Source organism: Curcuma longa, unplaced genomic scaffold (genome assembly GCF_044706935.1).
Source record: "Curcuma longa cultivar G26 ecotype Majalengka, Jawa Barat unplaced genomic scaffold, ITB_CL_G26_1.1 contig_21523, whole genome shotgun sequence".
Taxonomy (NCBI): Eukaryota; Viridiplantae; Streptophyta; class Magnoliopsida; order Zingiberales; family Zingiberaceae; genus Curcuma; species Curcuma longa.
Window position 1 is genome coordinate 42766 of NW_027431666.1, and position 19173 is coordinate 61938.

At 34.6% G+C, this 19173-nt stretch overlaps 2 protein-coding genes across 3 annotated transcripts; both read left to right on the top strand.

Moving 5' to 3' along the window:
- Nucleotides 1-3286: 3286 nt before the first annotated feature.
- LOC141817669 (calcium uniporter protein 3, mitochondrial-like) lies at nt 3287-4315 on the top strand. The gene is made up of 2 exons (XM_074705307.1): nt 3287-3813; nt 3950-4315. The coding sequence occupies exons 1-2, from the start codon at nt 3322-3324 to the stop codon at nt 4313-4315; spliced, it is 858 nt and encodes a 285-aa protein (XP_074561408.1). The 5' UTR covers nt 3287-3321.
- Nucleotides 4316-12442: 8127 nt separating this feature from the next.
- On the top strand, nt 12443-18215 carry LOC141817682 (uncharacterized). Of its 2 annotated transcripts, XM_074705323.1 has the most exons (6): nt 12443-12661; nt 13654-13818; nt 14773-14823; nt 17340-17391; nt 17600-17700; nt 17856-18215. In XM_074705323.1, exons 2-6 carry the CDS (start codon nt 13699-13701, stop codon nt 17892-17894), a joined length of 363 nt encoding a protein of 120 aa, XP_074561424.1. In that variant the 5' UTR covers nt 12443-12661; nt 13654-13698; the 3' UTR covers nt 17895-18215. The 2 variants fall into 2 exon arrangements, with proteins under 2 accessions (XP_074561424.1, XP_074561422.1); XM_074705321.1 differs by having other exon boundaries at nt 17600-18215.
- Nucleotides 18216-19173: the final 958 nt, after the last annotated feature.

The window sequence follows — 19173 nt, forward strand, 5'->3', positions numbered from 1 at the left end:
GGGAGACCAAGCCCAACGTTCTGGTCTCTAAGTAGATTAAGACCACATTTATTTTTATTGTTTCAAGATGTCTATAATATTGTATTTTCCCTTCCCTTTGCTGAATTACTTTTTCTTATTACTTTTAGTTAGAAATAGTTTATAATTTAGAAAGAAATTGAAAAAGAATTATCCTTGGTTTTCACGTTGAAATAATAAGAAAATAAACATGATCTTTAAGTAAATCATGACCACTATGAGTTTGGTCTCTCCACACTAGTCTATAGTATTCCTTAATTAGAATCAAAATTTGATATCATATTTATTTTCTTCTCACTCACCCTACTAAGATGGGTATAAATTTATAGAAATTCAAATAGCCTAGATCTATAAATGGATTTCAGTCAAAACTCACTAATAGACCTAGAGAGCACATATTACACCTATTTCATATCTTGTGGATTTTTGAGATTGTAAAGATTCCAAAGATGCCCTCATTACTTATTTTGGACTTCCAAGAGATGTTCCTGCTAACTTTTAGCTAGAACGTTTGAGTCTATTCTCCTAGATACCATGACCACGTTGGGCCTGATCTAAGAATAGATCAGGACTAAGTTGAGTCTGGTATGGGAAGACCAAGCCCGAGTTGAAGTATGCTCTTAGATCAGATCCAATGTGATTCTTATCTACAGAAGACCAGACTCAAACGTTCTAACTAAAAAAAAAATTTCTCCTTATCACTACTAGGAAAATTCGAAAACAGTAAAGGATGACATATTTAGACTCTTAGCACTTCAGAAATTTACAAGGACTTAAAATGGATATAATCGAAGCTCTCTAAGTCGATCAATAAATTTTAAAAAAATAATAAAGGACGACATATTTAAACTCTTAAGTTTTTATAAATTTATAAATACTTGAAACGAATATAATTTAGAAGATTCTTTAAGGTCAAATCTTAATTAAATTTTAATAGTTAAATCCAAAAATAAATTAAAATATTTAAATTTTTATAAATTTACAGAGAGAAAATTTTATTTTTCACAAGTGAAAAAGAAAAGAGAGATGTTGAAATTATTTATATCCAAACTACATAAATAATTTTTATATTCAAAATTTGGATGCTTTGGAAATAAGAATTGAAACTTGCGATTGATAAGAGGGTAGAAAGGGAAAGCCATCACAAATCAGTGCGTCCTTTGCTTTTAAAAATTTTCAAATCCTCGTACGCCCTTTTGTAAATCGCCGAACAACAAAACACAATTCTTCTCTTGTGTTGCTAAGTCACAGAAGGTTTGAGATCTATTTGAACGTTTTAGATTTTATTTTTCCATGTTTTTTACATAGTTAATGATCAGTGATTGGACTTGTTAAGATTCAATCTTATCAAATTTTTTGTAAACCAAATTTCATGGTTCGAATACATTTTTAGCAAAAAAGTAGTTGCGAATCTGCGATCATTATCAGTTTCTAATCAATTTCTGAGAAAAATTAAGATCAAATGATGAAGGAACTCCTAGATATCTTCCCTCGCAAAGATCGAATTTTTAGGGCAAACTCAGAGCCACACACACACGAAGAACTTTGGAAAATCAGAATCCCGAAACAAACAACAGAAAGTTGCAAATTCAAAAAGAGGAGAAATCAGAGGAGGGCGACTCACAGATCAATCGCTTCCAAGAATCGATCGACTTTGATAAATGAGTTGATCAGACAGGAGGGAAGGGGGGCTTGAGATGGGGTTCCTCCTTGTCGTATTGGTTGGGGGCGTTGGTAAGCATGAGAGGGCGGTCCTTTGACTCCTCGGGCTCGTCATCGTCGTCGTCATCGTCCTCGAAGGTGCTGAGGGTGATGCAGGAGCAACTCTCGAGGGAGGCGAAGAAGGCGGACACCACGCTCGCTCCCACCCAGCCCGCCATGCCGTACGGCATTACCGCCTGCTCCGAGTTGTTGTCCGTCGCCATCTAATTGCGGATCGCGAGGCCTCTCAGCTTGGATTTGGAGACAGGAGGTGAAGAAGAGGAAGACAAGGCCGAGAATAGCAGCAAAAATATTTAAAAGGGGAAAAAGTGGCAGTGACATACCGCAAAAGTAGCCTGTCGCAAATATCTAAATCGGGAAAAAAAAAAATGATAAATTTCAATATAGTCGTATTGATTATTTTTAAAGATGATTAATTTGATCCTATAAAAGTTTTTTATCGATCATCAGACTAAATCGGGAAGTGCACACAACGATCAACCCAGATACCTAACATACATCGTAGTTGAAGAAAAATTCTTATAAATATATCGTACCCAAGATTTTATAAAGATTTTCATACTTGAATTTATACACATTATTACATAGCTATTTGTTTTGAGATTATTTTTTAATATTAAAGCTATTAATTATTTTAGTTAAATTATATATGTATTATTAAATTCATGTGACATATTATTACATATTTATTAAGATTTTAAATAATTATATCGTTTCTAAAATAAAATAAAATAATATAATAGTTATATGTCCTTCTTAACTAGTGTTGTAGACTATGATTAATTAAATAAAATAGTTCTTCAAATGTCATAGTTTGAAATAAATTTTTTAAAATGCCAAGCTAATTAAACATATCCGATTATTTCTTATATGTATGTCATTAATGCTAACATTTTTCTTGAACCATTATTCTGAATTATTTTTATTTTTCAGTTGAACTAAAATTTTCAATTTAAAATGAAAATTGAAGGCAGGAATCATTTCGTAAGGAGTAATTTTAATTAGCCAGCCACCGGATAAGCTAATTAAATCAGAGTGTAAGGAATTATGTCTATTTACGGGCATGAAAGGGGAAAGCTTACCCTTCCTTCCCCTTCTCTCCCCTTTCCTCACTTCTTTACAAACAAGGTTACAAATTCCCTTACCCTTATTTACCCTTGCTTCCTCTTCCCTCATCTCCTCCCAAACAAGCCGTTAGAGACCTCGTAGGTTGGGTGTAATGGTGCAAGAAAGTCATAGGAAATAAAGATGAGTAAAAATTTGATTAAATTGATCGAATTTAAAATTTTAATTTATTTATTTTAAAATTTTAGTTTTTAAAAAATTAAATAATTTAGTTCGGATTCGATTTTAAAATTTTTTATTTGAAATAAATTTTTTTAAATGCCAAGCTAATTAAAAACTACTCCTTACGAAATAAATTTTTTGAAATAAACCTTATCCGGATAGGGTTTGCTCCCTTTGGCTCCCCCGTTGGCCCCGCGTTTCAAAAACTATATAAAGCCTTGCCTTCCCCGTCTAGGTTTCTCCTACCTCATCGCCGTTGAGTCTATTCTCGACGAACTAAGAGCTATTTGGGGCATGGCGGCCCTCCGCAGAACCCTAGCTCGGCGGCTGTCCCAGATCGGGAAGACCAACGTCGTTCCATCTGTTCGCGAGGACGCCGCCCCCTTGCTCTCCTCCTTCCCACAAAGACGGCCCCTGTTCCAGCCGGCAATGCCACTGGATCGCCTACCGCTGCGCGTTGACGGGAGGTTCGGCGGCCTCAGACCAGACCGCATCTGCCTCGATCTGCTCCTTCCGCCTCCAGCAACCGGATCGACTCCCGCAATGCATGCCGAGGAGGCGACCATGGAAATGGATTTGAAAAAGGCAATTAGGGCGTCGCAGGTCGAGGCGGCGCGGGGGAGGCTGAGGGCCGTCGACGCGAGCTGCATCGCACGGTCGGAGTTCGTCAGAATCTGCTGCGAGTCAGCCGGAGAAGAGAAGGGCGCGGAGTTGGCGCAGTTGCTGGATGAGTCTGGCGTTGTGGTCGTCTGGGACGACGACATTGTGTTTCTACGGCCGGAAGAGGTAGTTTGATTTATTTATTCTTTTCTTGCAGATAAACTGTTCGATAAAATGCCTGCTTGAATTTTTGACCTGGTTGGTTTCGATTTGGGAATTGGGAGTCGATCGCTTTGAGTCAGATCTTGTCTGCTCTGCGTAGTTGTCCGAAGCCATCGAGAGCGCCATCCCGCCGCATTTGCTCCATTCTCGACGACTCTGCGACGAAGAAGCTGAGTCGAGAGAAGAGTTGGCGAGAATGGAGAAGGCGAAGGCGGAGATCGACCGGAGCGCGGCGGCGCAGGTGAAGAGGGAGCTGTGGTGCGGGCTGGCGTTTCTGGTGGTGCAGACCGCGGCGTTCGCGCGGCTGACCTTTTGGGAGCTGTCGTGGAAAGTGATGGAGCCGATCTGCTTCTACGTCACCTCCATCTACTTCATGGCCGGCTACGCTTTCTTCCTTCGGACCTCCAAGGAGCCATCCTTCGAGGGGTTCTTCGAGGGTCGGTTCGCCGCCCGTGTTGATAATTGATCCAAAATTAATATTGGAGTTAATGGGTTGATGATGTGACAATTAGTAGTAGTAGTGGTTAGAAGAAAAGTGTCTAGGTTCAATGTATCTTCATTAGTTGAGTTAGTGGGTATATTTATGGAGTTAATGGGTTTAATGTGTTATGTAAGTAGCTTATAAATATGCTACGTATCATGAATGAATTAATTAGAGAAAAATTATTATTGTGTAATCTCCGTGTCTATTTTCTACCTCCTATTATCTTCCTCCTTAATTTTCTAACAGTGGTATCAGAGCGTCAGGTTCGACGTGTCCTAGTTGCTTGCAATGGCGATTAATGGAGTTTCTCAACCTCTCATCCCCATTTTCAAAGGCGAGTGCTACGAATTTTGGAGCATCAAAATGAAGACTCTATTTAGATCTCAAGATCTTTGGGATTTAGTAGAGAAAGGTTTTGACGACGAGGATGCCGATGAAAGTCGATTAAAGGAGAACAGAAAGAAGGATTCAAAAGCATTGTTCATCCTTCAACAAGCAGTACATGAGACGATTTTCTCCAGAATTGCAACTGCCTCATTTTCCAAAGAAGCATGGGAAATATTGCAGAAAGAATTCCAAGGCTCCTCTCGAGTGATAGCAGTCAAACTCCAGACTCTCAGAAGTGAATTTGAGGCCTTGCTTATGAAGGGTAATGAAACTTTACAAGATTTTTTATCTAGAGTAATTTCGATCGTTAGTCAAATGAGATCTTATGGAGAAAATATTACCGATGCAATTATTGTTTCAAAAGTTTTGCGAAGTTTGACTCCGAAATATGATTACATAGTAACTGCGATTGAGGAGGCTAAAGATCTTTCGATTTTCTCTTTTGATGAACTAATGGGTTCTTTGCAAGCTCATGAGGCAAGGCGAAATCGATCAGTTGAGAAGAATGATGAAAAGACATTTCAAGTGAAGGGGGAGATAGAAAAAAAAGAAGACTTCGCTGGCAGAGGTCGTGGAAGAGGAGGCTTTCGTGGTAGAGGACGTGGCAGAGGAAGAAGTAATTTTGATAGACAATTCAACGGGGATCAGAAATGGAACAAAAATTCTGTTCAGTGTTATGGTTGCAAAAGATTTGGGCATATAAAGGCAAATTGCAGAAATAGCTCACAAGCAAATTATGTGCAAGAAGGAAATGAAGAAAGTAAGTTATTTATGGTTCATTCTAATTCTAATGAAGTTCAAAACGATATTTGGTTTTTGGATAGTGGATGTTCGAATCACATGACTGGCAATAAGTCATTATTTAAAGAGCTTGATGAATCTCAGAAGCTTGATGAATAGAATATGCTAGTAAGACTTGGAGATAATAAGCAAATACAAGTCGAAGGCAAAGGCACTATTGCCGTGGAGACTAGCAATGGTAAAGTGAAATTACTTTACAATGTTTATTTTGTTCCTAATTTGGCACATAGTTTGTTAAGTGTTGGACAATTGATGATGGGTGGATATGCAATTTTATTTGATAATGGAGCTTGTGTTATTACTGACAAAGATTCAGGGCAGTCTATTGTCAATGTGCAAATGACAGAAAATAAGATGTTTCCACTGAAAATCTCTAATGTGGGAAACCAAGCTCTTATTGCCAGTGAAGACAATGAATCCAAGATGTGGCATCTGAGATATGGGCATCTCAACATCAAAGGAATGCAGTTGTTAAATCAGAAAGGTATGGTTTTTGGATTACCGCAAATTAGTACTCTTGGTTTATGTGAAGGATGTGTTTATGGAAAACAAACAAGGAAGTCTTTTCCAATTGGGCAATCATGGAGAGCTTCTGAATGTCTTGAATTAATTCATATTGATTTATGCGGGCCTATGAAAACTACATCACTTGGTGGGAGTAAATATTTTTTGATGTTTACTGATGATTTTAGTCGAATGAGTTGGGTTTATTTTTTAGCAAACAAATCAGAGACTTTTGAGAATTTCAGAAAATTCAAGGCGCTTGTGGAAAATCAAAAGGGTTCTTTAATAAAAACTCTTCGTACAGATCGAGGAGGTGAGTTTTTATCTAAAGAATTTAATCTTTTTTGTGAAGAGCATGGTATCCACAGGGAATTGACGACACCTTATACACCGGAGCAAAATGGTGTCGCCGAGCGAAAAAATCGAACAGTTGTAGAAATGGCTAGAAGTTTGCTGAATATCAGAGGGCTTCCAAATCTTTTCTGGGCTGAAGCAGTGGCCACATCAGTTTATTTGCTGAATATTTCTCCAACAAAGGCTGTCTTAAATCAAACACCATATGAAGCATGGCGAGGTAGAAAACCATCGGTAAATCATTTAAGAATTTTTGGATGTATTGCATATGCTTTGATAAATTCTCAATTTCGTCATAAACTTGAGAATAAATCTGAAAAATGCATTTTTGTTGGATATTGCAATCAATCCAAAGCATATCGATTATATAATCCTGTTAGTGGCAAATTAATTATAAGAAGAGATGTAGATTTTGATGAAGATTCAGGTTGGAAGTGGAATACAGAAGGTGAAGAGACTCAAGTTCATATCCCAATAGAGAACAGAACTCCAACAACTGAAGGTGTTGAATCATCTCCTTTGGGATCACCAGCTTCCTTACCATCAAATTCAAGAAGCAGTAGTTCATCATCTCTACAAGATTCTTCTGATGAAACACCTCCAAGAAAGTTCAGATCCTTGAGAGAAATTTATGAATCAGATCAATTTGCTATGTTTGTTACAGATCCTACAACTTTTGAAGAAGCAGTAACAAAGGAAGAATGGCGAAATGCAATGAAAGAAGAGTTATTGGCAATTAATAAAAATGAAACATGGGAGATGGTGGATCTACCTGAAGGCAAGAATGCAATTGGCCTCAAATGGGTATTTAAAACAAAATATCATGCCGATGGAACCATTCAGAAATACAAGGCTAGACTTGTTGCAAAAGGGTATTCGCAACAGCAAGGTATTGATTTCGAAGAAACTTTTTCTCCGGTTGCTAGATTTGAAACTGTGAGAATTATCTTAGCATTAGCTGCACAATTACATTGGTCTGTTTATCAATTTGATGTTAAATCTGCATTTTCTGAATGGAGACTTGCAAGAAGAAGTTTATGTTGTTCAACCTGAAGGTTTTATAATTGAAGGCAAAGAGGCAAAGGTGTACAAGTTGAGAAAGGCACTCTATGGATTAAAACAGGCTCCAAGGGCATGGTATAGCAAGATTGATAGTTATTTTCGACAAAATGGTTTCACAAGAAGTGAAAGTGAGCCAACCCTTTATGTGAAGAAACAAGGTAGCGATGATTATATTATTGTTTGTCTTTATGTTGATGACATAATATATATGAGCTCCTCTGATTATCTTATAACTGAATTTAAGTCTAACATGATGGAGAAATTTGAGATGTCAGATATGGGATTGTTGCATTATTTTCTTGGTCTTGAAGTGAAGCAAGGAGTTGATGGAATTTTTATTTCACAAAGAAAATATGCAACAGATCTTCTTAAAAGATTCAGTTTGTTCAATTGTAATCCAGCTACTACACCCATGAATACAAATGAGAAGTTGCAACTAGAAGATGGTTCAGAGAAAGCTAATGCAAAATATTTCAGAAGCTTGGTAGGAGGTTTAATTTATTTAACTCACACTAGACCAGATATTGCTTTCTCTGTTGGTGTAATTTCCAGGTTCATGCAAAATCCTACAAAGCATCATCTTGGAGCAGCTAAAAGGATTTTACGTTATATTGCTGGAACCGTGGATTATGGAATTTGGTATACTAAAGTTCTAAAATTCGATCTTTGCGGATTCACTGATAGTGATTGGGCAAATTCAGTGGATGATCGAAAGAGTACTTCGGCTAGTGTTTTCAATCTTGGGTCAGGAGCAATTTCATGGAGTTCAAAGAAGCAAGCTACTACAGCTCTATCCTCTTCAGAAGCAGAATATGTAGCAGCAACTTCAGCAGCGTGTCAAGCAGTTTGGGTTAGAAGAGTTCTTGCAGATCTTCACCAACAACAAAAAGATGCAACAAATATTTTTTGTGATAACAAGGCAACAATTGCAATGACAAAAAATCCAGCCTTCCATGCGAGGACTAAACATATTGATATTCGTCTACACTTCATTCGAGACTTAGTTGCAAATCAAGAAATTGAGATAGAGTACTGCAGCACACATGAACAAGTGGCGGATATCTTGACGAAATCACTTCCAAGAGATAAGTTTATTTATTTTAGATTACTTTTGGGTGTTTGTAATTTTGAATCAAGGGGGAGTGTTGATAATTGATCCAAAATTAATCGTGGAGTTAATGGGTTGATGATGTGGCAATTAGTGGTAGTAATGGTTAGAAGAAAAGTGTCTAGGTTCAATGTATCTTCATTAGTTGAGTTAGTGGGGTATATTTATGGAGTTAATGGGTTTAATGTGTTATGTAAGTAGCTTATAAATATGCTACGTATCATGAATGAATTAATTAGAGAAAAATTATTATTGTGTAATCTCCTTGTCTATTATCTCCCTCCTATTATCTTCCTCCTTAATTTCTCTAACAAATTCATTTTCACTTAAAATGCCCATTTTAAAGATACTTATAAATATCATTTGGCCCAACACAGTTAATTTCACAATAAAATCCCTCATAACCCGTTAAAATAAGGTTTTTCATTTTAGATAATGATTCGATAATTGAGTATGTTCGTCACGTGAGCAAATGACGGATATAACTCAAATCAGAAAACCTTATAGAGGCATTTGGTTGGGGTTATCATTAATAACCTTGTTTATCTATTCAAAGTTATCAATGATAATCTTATTTGATTTAGGCTATGATCGATTTTCAAGTAATGCAATATCACCTCCACATCAGCAAATGGGTTATAATCCGGGAATGTGATTATCTTGGTAACCTAAGATTTTCTATAATTTTGGAGGTTAACGAAATTTTTTTCCAAGATTATCCTTCAATTTTAAAACTCAGTTAATTGAAATGTATTATAAAATCTAATTAAAAATGGGTTAATTAATTTAATAAATTTTAATTTAAAGACTTATAATTTAAAAGAGATAATTTATTTTAAATTTTAAAAAATAAAATTAATAAATTATATTTATTAATTTAATAAATTATTTTATTAAAATATATAAATTTATGTTAAATTTTTAAAAAAATAAAATGTTTATTAATTTAATAAATTATTTTATTTAAATTAATAAATTATATTTATTAAAAATAAAATTTAATATTAATTATGTTTATTAATTTAATAAATTATTTTATTTAAAAATATCTTATTAAAATAAAATGAATTATATTTATTAATTTAATAAATTATTTTATTAAAATATATATAAATTTATGTTAAATTTTAAAAAATAAAATTAATAAATTATGTTTATTAATTTAATAAATTATTTTATTAAAATAAAATTAATGAATTATATTTATTAATTTAATAAATTATTTTATTAAAATAATTATTTTAATGAATTAATTTTTTAAATATATATAAATTTATTTTAAATTTTAAAAAATAAAATTAACAAATTATATTTATTAATTTATTGAATTATTTTATTAAAATAATTATTTTAATGAATTATTTTATAAAAAATCTATAAATTTATTTTAAATTTTAAAAAATTATAAATAAATTATATTTATTTTTTGATATATTATCAATTTATTATCATCATTAATATTATTAATTTAATTTAATTTATTTGACGGTAATATAGTAAATATTAAACTGGTTATGTTTTATTACCTTCAAATAAATAAGTTGAACCAAACAATATTAGATTATATTTTATACCCCATAACCTTGATTATGTGATTATCTGGTAATCACATAACCAAGATTATGTATGATAACTTGAACCAAACGTACCAAGTGTAAGGGTTTTCACGATTTTAGGTTAATAATTTTTTTTCTTCAAAATTACCCTTGTCACTGCTTCCCTCTTCCCCATTGCAAGCGGAGAACCTCGCAGAGATCCCGTCATCGCCCCTCGCTCCCTTCTGTCCTTCTCAATTCCCACACCGACGTCATCCCCGTCGAACCCCACAAAGTGGGTCCACCCCGCCTTCTCTACTGCCCTCATTCCCAGCGGCAACATCTACGCCCACAGCTCCTAGGACATGAAGTTCGTCGGGATCCAGTACTTGGAGGTCGTGCGCCGCCTCAAGGCTGCTAGGTTTGCCCCTGACCGCACCGTCTACCTGTCCTTCTTCCCCAACGAGGATATCGACGGCACGGACGACACGAGAGCTTTCATAGCCTCGAATGCCTTTAAGAAATTGGGCGTCAGAGTGGTGCTCGATGAGGGTTTGGCATCGCCGCACCCAGAGTATAGGGTTTTCTACAGGGGTACGTTCCTCGTGGTGGCTCATGATCATATCCCGAGGAGCTCCAGGCCACAGAACGACAAGCCATGGAGAATGCCATGAAGAGCGTGGAGGCGGACACTAACACTCTGTTTGGATGGGGTGAAAGAAGGGTTCATTAACGGAAGGGGAAGGGAGGGAAAGGAAGAGGAAGGGAAGTATTTATGTTCTTTTTGTTTGAGAGGAATGGAAAGTTCATTAACGTAACATGTGTTACCTTGTTTGGGAGGAAAAGAAAGGGAATAAAAGTTAAATATATAAAATTATAAAAATACTCTTACTTCTTAAAATAAATCTACATGTGAAAAAATATGTATAACTCATTAAACCTATGAATGTAAGATTTTTTTACCAAAATCATCTTGTAAGACCAATTAAAATTAATATTTATGACTTAAATAAATAAATAATTTTAAAAAAATAATGAATAGACATACAATAAGCATATGAAATATAAAATCTGTACACTTTAGTACGACAAATGATAAATCAGTATTTTACATATATTTTTATAAAAATTTATTGATGTAAGAAAGGAGCGAAAAGATCATGCTCGGCGAGAGAAATTTAAAAAAAATTAGATTACATAAATTAAATAAGTTATTTGGAGAATTAATATTTAAAATAGGATAAAATTGGAACAAATAATATTTAGAGTTGTCTTTTCTTTTCCTTACACCCCAAATTGGAGTGTAAGAAAATCTTCCTTTTCATGGATAAAGAAGGTTAAAACTTATCCTTCCCTACCCTTTTCTCCTCTTCCCTCACTCTTTTTCAAACAAAGTTCAAAGTTTCCTTCTCCTTATTTACCTTTTCCCCTTTCCTCACCTCCTTCCATACAAAGTATAAGGTTCAGGGTGGCATCGTTCGACCTGGTTAAGGTTGAACCAAACCCATTAAATTATATTTTATTCTTTATAATCTTGATTATATAATTATTTATAATCGCATAATCAATATTATACATGATATCATTTGAACTAAATGCACAAAAAAAAGGCAATGGGCAAATATTATTTTGGAGTTTATATAGTTGTAATTGGGAGCTAATTAAGATTTAAAGGGATTAATAACATGTGTTATCTTTGAATTTGCCTATTTAGGTTCGATTTATCTGTGGATTTTGAATTCAGTTTAGGATTGGTTAGATATTTTATAGCTGAACGGGACTTAGACTAGGTTGACTGAGCCAGATTGGTTCAATTGACGAGGTCCAATTGAATCAGAATTCGATTGAGTTTTAAACCCTACGTTTGTTGCTCTCTGCCTCCTAAGAGTGTATATTTAACTAAAGTCGAATTGAACGAAACTAAATTAATCAAAATCGAATCGAATTAAATTTTTTTGAACTAATCGATTGAATCGATAAAATTTTTAAATAAAAATTAAATAAATCGAACGATAAAATATGAATTAATTTGATTTTCAATCGAATTAATTAAATTTTTTAAATATTATAAAAAATTTATCAATTAATTAAGAATTTATAAATTTACTTATTTAAAAATTTAAAAATTATTTTTTTAATTTTAATTAATTTAATTCATTCAATTTAATCAAATAAAAAATTTAAAAATTAAAACTAAATCAAATTAATCAAATTAATTATTTTTTTAAAAAAATAATCAAAATACTAAAATAATCGAATCGAACAATTCGAACGATTTAATCAATTTATTCTATTTAATTAAATTTTTACTCATCCCTATCTCCCACCCGACCGCACACACTCGCGCTCTCTCCCCCCTCTCTCTGATCTCCGTCTTCGTCGATCGTCTTCGCCGGTGCTACCTGTCGCCGTTAACTTCCGTTCCGGTCGACTGTGCCGCCACATACTACTTGCTTTGAATCCACTTCCTCCGAGCGCTCGTGGTGCCGTCCTGCCTGAACACTGGGAGCCTTGCCCTCCCTCCCGCGATCTCGCTGCAACTCCACATCCTCGCCGCCGCCCACGGCCTTCGTCTCCGTAAGAAGAGACCTCTTATTCTTCTCTTCCTTGTACATAGTCCTTTTATATATGGCGTGATTGATTCTGACTATCAGGTATCGAGGAAATTGTGGCGTGACTGCCATGCTATGCCATGCCTATGGTCGTGTATCCGATCAGCCACTTTTTATGTTTCTTGTTAGCGAACATTAGTCAGATTATATTTTAATTTGATCATACTGAATTGAGCTTGCCCCCTTGAGCCATCTTTAGAGTAACAGCCAGCTCATAATACAAGATCAAACCTTGTTTTCTATATTGTACAATCAAATGCACTTATGACTCTACCATTTTGAAACCGTGGTATTCCTCCACCTCCATCAAGGTGACATCTCAAGTATTCTCGATTAATTCATCCTCTAGATAGCAAGCTTGAAATAGACAAGTCCATTATAGATGATTTCTTATTCAATCATAATCTAGTATGTGACTTGATACATGATTAGAGTACTCTATGAACTACAGTGAAAGATGCTTTTGATAAATTCTTATTGATCAAAATGAAGAATGCTAACTACTCTATGGTTTGGGTCTTTGTAAGGGAGGGGCAACTTGGTGTTTAGTTCCAATAATCAAGCTAGACTCTTTGTTGGTTAGTCATAGATCTAGATTTAGATTCTGTTGCTATTTAGTTGCCTTGTGTCAAAATCTTAGTAGTGAGTATCTTATGAGGGGGGCAAGCGGTGAGTTTCTGGGGAAAAAAAGGGAAAACAAATTCATATTAATAAAACTAACCTTAATTTATTATTTTACCACTAAATTTATTGGAGATGGATGGTGAGACTTGGAATTAGTGCTCTTATATATGTAGCATGTGAAATGCTTCTTTCTCAAATTCATTGCAATGCATCTTTTTCTTCCCCAAAAGTCTACTTATTAGGCTATTCCATTAGTATTTGTTTGGTTGGAAATAAGTCAAAGCCCCCAGATTAAAAAGAATATTCATTTTTTGCTTGTTTGTGTCATGTCAGATCACCCATTTGTCTATTACTGAGATTACACGAAAGATTACACGAATGGATAGCAATCTGACAAAAGCTAACCAAGTTGAGGATGAAGAAGAGTATATTTTGCTTGACTTGGATGATGTGTGTGTTGATGCAGATATTCCAGCCAATACTCCCTTTGTCCTCTCTGTAAGAAACTACCTCTCTATTTGGTTAGAATTTCTGTGATGATAACCTGAGATTCTCATCTGTTTATTGAATAGTTTCTATTTGCATTTTAGTTGTTTTATTTTTTTGTACTTGTCACATCTTTTTATTCTTTCTTTCAAATACAAAGCGGAGTTTGATGTTTACCACAAATGATCTGAAAAGTGTTTTTTTGGTTGAAAGACAATGTAGATTAGGAGAAAGAATGCCCAAATAGGCGACTGCTTCTCAATACTCCTTTTTGCATAGCTGTATGTTTACTCTTTAAATCCTTAGGTCTGTTTGGTTATTATTAGTCCATTCATGTATAGGACAGAGATACCATTTTTAAGTGACAGTTAAAATAGCTTTTGCAAGTTTCCTGATGCAGGTAATCCTATCAAGAAAATGTAAAAAACATTTTTATTTAGGCTAGATTTCCCAACTTGATTGAGATCTGTGAATGGTCTTGTTGTTTTAGTCTAGTTTGTTGGTTTTTGCCACAGCAGATACAAGTGGAGTTGTTTTCAGGGTTCTATAAGTATTTGATTGCCTCAGGTCAAAGATCTCTCTCTTGCCAAAGTTATTTCTGATAGGAGCATATATAGAGCTTGCTGGTAGATAGGACTCAAGGAGCAATGTGGGTCAATAATGTTATTCTCTATTGTTCACCCATTTATCTTTTAAGTTAGAAACATCAACTGTTTCTAAAGTTGAGAAAATATATAAAAGACTGTAATCTAGTTTGTTTCCATAATTTGACAAATGATTTTATTTTTTTGAACATGACATCTGGGAACAAAGTTGTTCATTGTAGAATTGTTTCTGCTTTCTATTTGTGTAAATCTGCCTTCTTTTACTTTAACTAAGACCTGAGTATGATTGTGATATTTATCTATTAACTGCTTATATAGTTTATTTGAAATGGACATTGAATTTGGTAATTTAATTTTGTAGGGTTTGGACACAATGAATCCTGTCTTGGCCATTGGTGATCATCTAAAACTAGTGAGTAAACTGACCTTAACATATACATCAATCTAGGGTGCTGCTATCACAATTCTAAGGTTGCATTTTGGTACGTTAGAAATGTCCTGATCCTCCTATCAATTTAGTCATGCAAAACGTCTTACATGATAGCATGTGTTAGCTTTACATGTGAGTGTGCTGTTATTTGGAACTGCTCCATGGTGGTTGAAAGAACTAGCATATGCATTAGGAACTCAAAAGTCAAATAAGCAATAGAAAAAAGCTAGCATTTCTCTTATCTGAAGTTTCATCTGTAGGCCCCTGTATTCTTACCTTAATATAGTGTGTATCCAGTTTATCTTGAAAATCCACTTGCTTGCATATACAACAACAGCTGTAAGCAACATTATCTGGATTCAACTACATCAACATGGCAGACTTCCGATCCATGTTGATTTTTTTTGCATATTTGGGCATAGATAAACATAATATAATGGACCAAGGATTTATGTTGATGTTAATGACCAAGGATTTATGTTGATGATATAGAATCAAATCATTTACCATTCATCAACATGTTTGTTTTATTTTATATGAAATAAATGGCAATTGATCTGATTTTTTATTTGTTGCCTTCAGTTTATATAAGAAAGATAAGCAGACTCCCAATCCAAGACACACATAAGTTTGTTACTTAAAATGCCTTATATCTTGGCATCTATGGTTGATTTCAGTGATAGGAATGGTTGACGAGTTTATATAATCACAATTATTAAAGGTTCTAATTAGCTTAGTTGGTAACGTTTTGGAAGTTTCTTTCAAGTCTTGGATTTGGACCTTGCTGCCTTCACTTCTCTGGCTTTCATCCCTTACTTCTCTGATAGGTTAATTGCTACTTTTGTTGTGATGGGAATCTAGGTGATTTTCAAGTTTACACTAGAAAGCAGTGTATAATGCAAGTCCCTTTGGGCTGGTGAATGATTTTAGGATTGACTAACAAAATCATTTTACACTAGGTTTATGCAAGCCACATGGCAAATATCTTATTCCTATATTACTCATCTAGATTCTTTAAAAAGAAAATAATGGATATTACCAATAAAGTTCAAATAATCTTGAAGTGATCCTAGACTTTCGATGAAGGTCATGTGTATGATTGCGCAGACAAATCATATATCAAGATCCATTAATTTTGGAAATAGTAAGCCTTATGAATCTCTTAAAGATTAAACTACTCTTGTTACTAGTAAACGATTTATTAAAATCTTTATTTTTTTCCCTATACCAAGTTTCTTTATACTTTCCTCAGAATTGTATTTGATATATCGAAGTAAAAGATACTCTCTTTTTAGCATTGACTACTTCCAATAAACAGTGAGGTTCCTTTGAAAGCGAATTTGTTAGACTTGGAATCTATAGTACATTCTAAAGTTTCTCTTCTATTCCTTGCCTTTCTCAAATCTAACTTCTTCATCCACAAAACTCGAGTTCCTATCCTTTTGACTTCCCAGCCTAATTATCAACCTGCAGCTGACCTGCCAACCTTAGCTTCAGATCACTGGATTGTGGGTTGAATTGGTGGGTCAGGTCAAGCCATATGTCTATTTATAAAATATATAAGGTGTTTAATATATATAAAAGTGAAGAAAAATAATCATGCATTTAATATTTTTATAAATAAAATAGTGGGTCAGTTGCTTTTAGTTTGGGCAACTCAGATTTCCCTTGCATCAGATCTCATTTAATTGTCCTATTCTTTAGTCCACTCTGTTAATCTGGTTGGTTTCAATAGCAATGCCCGGAGCGCCTTGCAATATTGTTTCAGCTGCAACCAGTCAACGTCTCTGAACAGCATATTGTACCAAGTGGAGATACATTTACATTCACTTGGAACATCTAAGTAGTACTCTATCTATTCCTGATAAATATGCTATGCTGTTGAGGTTGCATTTCTTGTATTTCTGTTGATTAATTTCTTGCAAATCAAGTTTTTCTTGCAAATCATTCCTCCAAAAGAAAATGCAACCTTTAAGTCAACCTTAAAGCCCTACAGAGTATCCTGGATAAAACAAAATTACATTTTTTATATTTAAAAAAGCCCTTGCACCATTTTAGGATTTACATAAATATGGTAAATGTACAATGCCATCAACTTATCCAGTCCAGTCATTCTATGCAATCTCATGTTCACAAACTTCTTTTCAATTTACCACCGATTGAATAAAACATTAGTGCTACATATTTACATGGTAACTCCAAGCGTAAAACTTGATTTTACTCTTTGGTATATGAAATTCTAAAGCTGTATCCACATTTATGCGTTTCCAGACATCATGATCAACTAATTAACAACAAAGGAAATTAAGATATCGGTTATTTCTTTCTTCCTTCTTGGCTAGGTACTGTTTGCATTAGCTAAATGTACCAATATAGTTGTTCTTAATTTTTCTACTCATTTGCGGATTGTTTTATTTGATTAGCATGTAAAAATATCTAGTGCCATTCCTTATCTTGCTCATTCGCTATTTATGGATATGTTTCTTACCTTGTAACAGATTGGAGAGTACCAAGAGACGATGGGAACATGTTATATCTTCACTGAAAGTGGTAATTTCTGTGCTTGAGGATATGTATTTCATCATCTTTTGATCCCACTTACCGTGGTCTAGGAACTTAGTCCTGATTATCCATTAGTTTTCTCACATCAAAGCTGATATTCAGCCATCTCTCGCGGAAGCTCATTCCTTAAAGCTAATAACATTGTCTTTTACTTCCTATAAGATCCTAACACAAATCAATCTCTGTCTCTTCTTAGGTGAAACACCTTCTACGACTTGCGCTGACACAACAACTTCGGAAGCAAACTCTTCAGAGGATAAAAAGACCACTGATGCGAAACAAAACCTGGCACATCAGGTTAAACCCATAGCTAGTCTTCAAAAAATTCTCAAATTCAAGCTGGTGACGGAGGATCCAAATGGGGTGGTAGAAGGGATGACCACTAGCATGTCATAATTCTTTTTCTTTGATTTTTTATGTTATTTTATTTTCGTTCCTGAAAATATCTCTAGGGCGTCAATTGGTTGAACCAAGACGATCTAGATATGTAGGGGACTAAATTAAAGCAAAGTGTATATCCAACAAGGAAGAGAGACACCATGAGTTGAAGTTTTGATTCCGAAGTTGGGCGCGGCACAAAGCAGCAACAGGTCTGATATCTAAATGAGCAAGACGTGCAATAGGGTGTGATCCAATTCCTAGAACATGCCGAGCCGTCGAGGTCAGTAATTCTCTTCTCCGAATCAACTTCTTGAATATGCCTAGAATACAACCATGTGGATCCAAATGGTGCATTTGTTTATTGAAGAATTTGGCGGATTCAACTCTATTTAAATAATCTAATGCAGATCATGAGCTTCTAGTCACCTCATATATTAACACAGTATGACAAACTAGCTACCTAGTGCTACCTTCATCCTCTTTAGTTGTATCCGTTTAAAAAATCAACTTTTAAAAATAATTTATCTTACCCCTTCTCTCTACATGTATGCATGAGTTTACTATATTTGTTGCTTTGGTTAAAAGCTAGATAATATAGTTTCATTAGTTGGTCTAGTTTCACAACAATATCAAAGGAATATCATGGATTTGTGGTGTTTCAATAACTCTTAGTACTTATCTACTTCCACGATTTTTATTTGATAATTCCCTAAATATAAATTTAATTTTTAGTGATCACAACACAACACAAATTCGAGTTTTTGGACTCTACCTCCGGGGCATAAATGAGTTGGTTATGACGGAGCAGAGTTGCAGAAGAGGGTAAGGGTTCGAATTTTTTTTGTCGTGGTCAACTATAATTTTTCAATTTATCTTTACATATGGTCGTGGGGTCGACCGTGTGAGACTGTGGGGTGGTGAATTCTACCTTTCCAAAAGAGTTTTTAGACTCTAATGTACTTTCTTCCTGAGATAAGTATATAAAAAAAAGTGAAGAAATTGAAAAATTCAAGTACTAAAAGCCTCTTGTTACCTACATGAGAGAGAGAGAGAGAACATCAAAAATAAACGTGGAGGTTTGATTGCTCATACAATGATCCAATTTAATTGATAATTTGAATTTAATTGTCAAGAGGGCAAACAATATTAATTGCCCATGATATAATTTATTAACTATATCTTTCCAAAGGTTTATGCTTGGCTAAAATGAATGCTCAATTAAAGGAGGGCAACACAAACTTTAAACTCATAGCAACTTAGAAGGTATGATCATGTCATGTATTTGCTATTGTAGAATTTCAATTCTCTCAATCATGTTAAAGGGCTTGATTCATGAAGGAACTCCACTAGTAAGCATGAAACTCATGCAACCACCTTGGCAATCACCAC